This window comes from Apis dorsata, unplaced genomic scaffold (genome assembly GCF_000469605.1).
Source record: "Apis dorsata unplaced genomic scaffold, Apis dorsata 1.3 scaffold_119, whole genome shotgun sequence".
NCBI lineage: Eukaryota > Metazoa > Arthropoda > Insecta > Hymenoptera > Apidae > Apis > Apis dorsata.
In genome coordinates this window covers 40,578-48,765 of record NW_006263413.1, presented here as the reverse complement: position 1 = coordinate 48,765, position 8,188 = coordinate 40,578, and the positions used below count along the sequence as shown (strand labels likewise).

The window sequence follows — 8,188 nt, the reverse complement described above, 5'->3', positions numbered from 1 at the left end:
AGTGAAAGAAAAACAACTAAAGAATAAAGAATGAAATGAATTGAAATAAGTAAAATGGATTATCATCATTGTCATACTTAAAATCATAGGTTAAGACGAATCTTCGTTGATTTATATGAAAAAAAAAAATATACATATAAATATGTATAAAAAAGAATATCTACTTAATTATCTAAAAAAATAAGAAATAAATGACATATGAGGATAAAGAAGAATTCGGAAAAGATAAAAAAAAAAAAAAAAGAAACATGAATACAGAGTTGTCCGTTGATGAAAATATTTTCAAAGATAAGTGAAAGCTTAACGAACGGACACACATTTGACAACGACGGTAATCGATATTGTCAATTATCATTCTTTGATTTATGTAATAATTCAAGGCAATGCAAACGTGTAGAATATCGATTGAATACTTTACGTTATTTTTCAATTACGTACGCACATGAGAGGAGAAGAGAGAGCAACGAAACAAGCTCTCGCCACGTATCGATCTCTACGAATCGATGACGTCGATAGCAAAATTATTTCGCTTTGGGTCATAGTAAAATGTATAATTGTTCAATGATAGCTCTTATTAAACGCGATTAAGACAAGTTTAAATCCAAAATTAAACCCAAAGAGTCGATAGTTAAAAAAATAATCGTGTCAAAACCGGACGGGTAGCACGTTCGTTTGCACGACCTAGAAAAAATACGTGCAGAAACGTGATATCTGAGATAATGAGAAATAAATGCTTCTCGTAGTTTTTGATCGAGAAGGGAATGAACTAGAAGGGAGAGGATTTTGATTGGAAATCAATTTTCATGGAAAAAGAAGATATAATGTAGAGGATAAATATCGGTTGAAAGGAAAAAAAAATCTGGATGAGGAAGGTGAGAATGGAGTGACTAGCGGCGGCGAGCTCTACAACTAAACAACAATAACAGTATTTTCAGTTATAACAACATTAACAAGTAAATTCTTCACATGTATGCGCTTACACGTTTCGTATGAATTTCCATTTTTCACGCGTGCGCGTATACATAATGCACGCAAACAAAATGGACGTCCCGAATTCGCCTGCGTTTATCTTTTTTGTACGAACATTTCATATGTGCGCGTACACAGTTTGGAGAATGATTCGTATACGTGCGTGTCGAGCATCGAATAGCCATTTTTCTTCGTTTTTTCTTCGTTTAATTTTCCTTCCATTTATTCTCTGTATCTTGTCTTTCTTTTTTTCTCGTTCATAATTTTCGGAAAGACGTGCTTAACGTTCATTCACACGAAAGTGAAAAATTCGCGGCACGCATATATACGAAAGTATAACTTTCTGCTATGCGGAAACGAATTCTCGAACGATTGCGACGGGAGATTTCTACTGGCGGAAAGAATCCGTTCCGTTTAGTTGGCGTATGCGCACGTGTTCGTATAAATAAGGCTTGTCATCTTGAATTTCGACAGCTGTCGAATCAACGCAATTTCGCTTGCATACGCGCTGCATTTTGTTTCGTTTCGTAAAACGGAAGTGAAGTGGCTCGAGCGGGCGAAGATGGATAGGTAAAGTGAGTACGAGCGATGATGGTAAGTAGGTGAAGAAGATAGGCAAGTATAAGTAAAAAAAAGATCGATGAGATCTTGATTTCATGGCCGTCGAAACAATACCGACAAAGATGACGACAACGACGAAAATAACGTTAGATCGTTGTTGGCGTCGTGATTTTTCGATGCTCTACATGCCGATTGGCGGTACTTGTACGTAACGATATATGTAGAGTCGATAATCCTTGCTGGCCAGTACGACCGATCCATCGTCCATTAATGCGACATCGAAACATTGGGCATGCTTGACCTTGCTTTCAAGGGCTGAAACCAGTTGACCATCTTGCGTGAAGATCGTCAGATTGAAATTATTATGATTGTCTGCTATCAGTATTTCGCCTACAGCGTTGATCCCTACCCCGATAGGGTAATTGGTGATCCCTTCTCCACCGATTTGTCGAAGATAGGCGCCCTCGTAATTGAACACCTTCACACAATGGGCGCGATTGTCGCTAATGAAGATCTCTTGTTTGTCGTTCACGACTACTCCGTTCGGAAATTCTAAGTGTTTTGAGCATCCAAATTTCTGAAGAACGATGCCGGCCTGGTCGAAAATAATCACGCGCATCACTTTGCATTCGACAACGACTATGCGCCCTTTCGAGTCAACCGTAACACCACGCGGATGTTGCAATATATTTGCCCCAAATTTACGCACGAATTGACCATACTGGTTATATATTTGTATTTGATGAGTCGGTGAACGTTCAGTAACGATTATATCGCCCGATGTTTTCACTACTGCCACACGATTCGGATAAAGCAATTGACCGTCTCGTTTACCACACTCCCCAAATTGAAATTTGAATCTACCCTCTTTATCGAATATTTGAATCCGATGATTATTCGTGTCGGCTACGATAATGTCATTTTGCGCGTTCACTGCCACCCCTGAAGGTTCGGTAAACTGACCTTCCATAACACCGAACTCGCCAAATTTGCAGTGATAAATCATTTTCTGTCGTTTAATCTGTGACTTTGGCGGAAATATCACTGTAGCGGACATCAGTTTCGAGGTAAGATCAAGAACAGAGTCACTAGACGCGGCATTTGCCGCAACGGCAACGGACGTTGGCATTGGAAAATGATCGTTCGTAGTGACAACTGGATAAACATCGCTACCTCCGTTGCTCCATTTTTCATAAGGATTCGCGTTTATACCGTTTAAATTAAGATCGCTGATCGTGGTTGAGAATGGGCCTAGGCTATTAGCCGAACTGAAACGCTTAGTGATGACAGTATTGTTAGTATCGAAGGATGATGGCGATGTGGACGAGGCGCAAGTAGAAGTAGAGGATATTAGACCATTGCTATAAGGGCGATCTAATAGAAGACCTCCCAAAGATCCAGCGCTACTGGGTCCATTGTTGGTATTGCTTCCACCATTACTATTATTCGAGAGTGCCGTTGGTCGAGCGATAGGTGGTTGTTTCCCAATCGAGCCGGCATTACTCTCATTATTGCTTCGAACGTAACCGAATGTGTTTCGTACGCCTACTTGAATCGCCTGGTAATTACTGACAAATTCGAGATCGGCGGTTTGACTGGCAATGTCCGGCGTATAATTCAATAATAATTGAAGTTTCGAGTCGAGAAGCTTCTTTACCATCAGTACTTCCGTAACAGTAGTATATTTAGTTAATCGTTCGACAAATTCGCAAGTTTGAAGCATTTTATCAGCCATGTCGTTGGCCTTTTGCGTTAGAACACCAAGAGACATTTGTTTCGTGGAAAATACCGATTCGAGCTCTTTCAACAATTCTTGCTTACGTTCTTCGAGCATCGATCGATAGAATTGAAAAGTGTCGTTGATTTCATTTTGCGCTTTGTGATACTGCACTTGTAGCCGTGCCGCTCCGTGATCGGCTGCTTTCACAGCGGCTCTTACATCCGCGGCTTTTGCTCTACATTCTTGAACTACTCTTGCCATTGCTTCGAGTTGTTGCGTCCCTACCTCAGATATGTGCGCGCAATCGTGTAATGGGCCAGGATGATCGGTAATAGCGCACTCTTTACAAACTAATGCTGTACAAGTGCGACAAAAATATTTTAGTAATTCCTGTTTATGCCGAGGACAATAAGGTACTTTCTCGCCGTTGCTGCTACCGCTGTTGATCACCAAATTGTTTTTTGGGATTTCGTTATTCGCGGTGCTGGTGGTAACCGTCTCGAGTTTCGAATCACCCAAGTTGAGGACACGATGGCCTTCGAAGCAGTGCATGAACTGATGCGCCATCACGCAATTAGGACAAAGGAAATTCGCACAGTCGAAGCAACGAGCTACAGCGTCGGATTCAGTGGATTTGCACCCGGTACAACGAACTCCACCGGCGCCTCCTAATCGGCACCGCGGGCAAGGTGCCTCTCCAGGTTTTTGCGAGTCGAGGCAAAGGTCGCAGCTGTCGACGTCGCAAATCGCCGAGTCGCTCGCAGGCGGAGAACTGCCGCTCACTGTAAGTGGGGACAGCGAGGCCAGGGATCCGATGGAATTCGCGCGCGATTCCAGCGAAAGTGTCGGCGAGGCCATCTTCAATCAACCGGCATCCCTGTTAACAAAAATAAATATTTTTCTTTAACAATTGTTTTCTATTATATTTTTTTAATTATATCTAATTATATCTTCATTATCAATTTTGAAATATTAATAAATACAAAGTATAATTTCCATTTCTCTCTCAATTTTATATAAATTTTTTTTTCTCTTTTATTAATTTTTAACTTAATTATTGCTGAACATTCAGTATATTGAATTATAATTTTATTTCATATTTTATTCTACACATTATATTATATTTGTAAAAAAATGTTTCGGATAATGAATATAGATAAAAAATCATATAAATATATAAGATATATATAAAATAAGATATAAAAATAAATGTAAAATATAAAATAATATAAAATATTTTTCATTTTCAAAAAAAATCAGTTAAAATTTAGTTTAGTTAAAAACTTATTAAATACATATGAATTTAATTAATAACTGACTGTATAGTAAATAAACAATTTATAGGACTAATATATATATAATATAATGCAATATACTATTTTACAATATACTATTTTTCTCTGAAAAATAATTTTAGAGAGAATTGAATTTCAAAATTTATCGAATGCATAATACGGAATTAGTTTAGGTTAGGTTAGATTAGCTAAACTGTCAGAATTCTATCTTATTATTAATTCCTCGTTATTATTTCCTATCTTATTATATTTCTACATATTTTAAAAATATTTAAACAAGATAATTTTGATTTTATATGACATAACAAGAACCGAAATGATTAAAATATTTTATATAAAATATATAATTAATTATCAAAAATTGAATTATTATATTTGAATATAGGCATGTGAATTATGAAAATAGAGATAAAAGAGATATTATAATTAGAGATATATATATTAGAGATGTTATAAATTTGAAATAATAATTTTTAACTTAATTTTATTATTTATCGTTCTTTTATTTAAATTTATATTTATATTGATATCTATATATATATCAATCTCAATTTTTGTAGTTATTATTATGTTCATAATTCTTAATAATCTCTTTAAAAAAGTATAATATTATTGATGATTACTAAAAAAAATTGCACAAAGAAATATGATTTCGTATGCATTTTCTATGAATATAAAGTTTCTTTTAATTTGTTTTCTCTTAAACATATGAAAATAAGTAAAAGCAAATTAATCGTTTATAGTGAAATTTATTATATGAAAGACAAGAAAAACATAAGTAATAAAATATTATTTAATATTTTTTAATATTTTTCATAAAATAAGTTTTATAAATTTCAAATTATAATATTTTTTAAACTAATGATTTTTTGATATAAATAACTTTGAAACTTTTGTACAAAAATAACGAACTATATTGATTAGAACAATAAAAATTATATAATTCTTTTTAAAAAATTAAAGTTGACTCTATTATCTCTAAAATCTATAGAAAATTTATTGATATTATACAATATACCTTTACGTATAATATATCTTTTTATATTGAACAATTTTTATCTGATATATTCTTTCCTATCATTTATATTTTTCAAAATATTTGAGTAATTTGAAATAAACCATTATATATAATCAAATACGTTATACATAAAAAACTCGATTTATAAATTTGCTAGAAATATAATGAAATCATCTATATTCATTCTCAAAAATTAACCTATAAAAATTTAGACTGTACAAAAAATGTCAAAACTACTTTTAAAATTACTAAAAAATTTTGAATAAGTTACTTTAAGTAATTATTTATTGAAATGCTTAAATAACATTTATTCGTAGCTAGTTAATCCGTTTTTCATACAATTTCGATTGTTTGGCATTACAATTATTTGCGATTATTATTATATAATAATAAATTGAATAATAAAACTTTTGAATAATAAAAAACTTATTGAACTTATCGAAGTAACTTTATTCATAACTGTTCAACTATTAAATTTTGCTCATCACTGGATTAAAAGTATATCGATCATCGGATGTGATTATTTGTGATTTATTGACATTTATCATGATAGTGACCGGAAATTGTTTCTTCTCGTTGCATATTTATTGCGAATCGAATTTAAATCTATCTTTTCTCTATTTTTCATTTGTTTTTCTTTCTTTTCTTTAAATTCTTCTCTTTTCTCTAAATGATTCGTAAACAATTCACAAGGAAAAAAATATCATCCTTTTAATTAAATCACTCCACTGGACGGTTGTTTTACCTGAACTTTTCGTAGATAAATGAACGGGTAAAGAAAAAAGAGCAAAAGGGAAAGGCAGAGAACAAAAAGAAAAGAGATCGGTACCCTGCGAGTCCAAGGTCATGAATATGATTATTTTCTAATTAGCTTGTGAACTTATGATGTTCCACGTAACGACGTATTCACATTTTCATGACGAAACGTAGAAACACAGAAGAAAGATAGAACAAGAGACGGATAAAAGATAAAAGAAACGGGAGAGTAAAAGAAAGAAAAGTGCGTAGAAGAGCAAAATTAGAAGAAAGGAAGAAGGTAAAATGCGCGAATAACCGAATGGATGGAAACAAAGAATGTTTCATTGCTCCAGGAAACGCTTCTAAAGTCGGGCTAGCTCTTCTCTCTGGTACGCGGCGGTAACTTCGTGCAGGAATTTCGATCGAAAGATAAAAGGTGAATGCTCCTAAGGGAAGCACTTGGACTCGAGATCGCTAGAAAACTACATTTAAGTAGCGAATATCAAAAGAAATGTATTTCGAGAACAATGAAATATACAACAACATTATTATCTTAATTTTAATTGTAAATTATCAAAATTTATTTCAATTATGTCATGATAAAATGAACAAGAATTTAAAGAAGAAACTTTATATTATATACTATATATTATAATATTATTAACATTAAATTTATATAAATTATTTTTCATTAATTCCAATTTGTTTTTAGCAAATTTATTTAAAACGTAATTTAGTGAAATTTTAGAACGATTGTTTTCATTTTTTTGAAGTTAATACTACATTCATTAATTCATTATTATATCGCTACTTTATATCCACTTATTATATTTTAAATTTATTATTATAAATTTAATTATTATATTTTTTTTTCACGTTAATATCATTTTTGGTGAACATGGTAAAAACATAAAAATAATCCATTAATTTTGATTTTCGTTATTAATATAATAAAATTATATTATTCGTTTATTTATTTATTATTATGTATCTATTATTATGTATTATTATATATCTGTTATATACTTTATATTGAAAACAAATATAATAAAATAGTACATAAACAAATTTCTATTGCATTATTATAATATAAGTAATGTAATTTTATAATTTCATAATCTCTTAATATTATATAAAATATTTTAACCATATAATTTAATATAAGATATATATATAAGACGTCCAAATAGTTTTGCAAATTCAAACTATATATATATATAAAGACATATATAGTTATATATAGTTTTATATACTAAAATAAATCATAAAATTTTCAATGTGTCCAATTGCTAAAAATACATCAAAAAGAATATCGAAACTTTTTAAATATCCTTCTCAAATATTTAAAAGACAATTTATTTTAAGTAAAAAAATTATTTATTTCATGAGATTTATATTATATTTTAATATATTTTAAAATATTTTTGTTACTTTACGTATTATATTCTAAATATATATTTATTTATGTTTTATATTTTAAATATAAAATATAAAAATCAAAATTATATCAATATTAGAATATACCAAATATATCAAATATACTTCTGAAAATAATTTAAGTAAATTTAGGAAAATAATAAATTTATTTGAATATTCTTTGAAATATCTATTTATAGAATACCAACAATACGCTTAATTTCTTTGACAGGTACAAGGAAGAATTAAGAAAGGAAAAAAAATGTTTGAACATTCTGAGAAGGCATAACAATAGAAAATTGTGAATCGGAAATGGAAAAAGGGAGAAAGAAAAAGAGAAAGAGTAAGATGGAAGCGAGAGAAGGGGAAGTGGTAAAATAGAAGAGCGCAGTGCCGCCGGAGGTAGAGTGCGTGCACCCCGATCGATGAACGTCGTTCAGGGGTCACGGCGCGCCGCACTATGCCGCACCG

At 31.6% G+C, this 8,188-nt stretch overlaps 1 protein-coding gene across 2 annotated transcripts in view; it reads right to left on the bottom strand.

Annotated features, from left to right (window-relative positions):
- Positions 1-362: 362 nt before the first annotated feature.
- LOC102677290 (brain tumor protein) overlaps positions 363-8,188 on the bottom strand; it is a 43,204-nt gene continuing 35,378 nt past the window's right edge. For both annotated transcript variants that reach the window (XM_006612726.2, XM_031509067.1), the window contains exon 2: positions 363-4,127. In XM_006612726.2, coding sequence (XP_006612789.1) covers positions 1,712-4,108 — 2,397 coding nt within the window. In that variant the 5' untranslated portion in view covers positions 4,109-4,127 and the 3' untranslated portion in view covers positions 363-1,711. The remainder of the gene's footprint in view (positions 4,128-8,188) is intronic.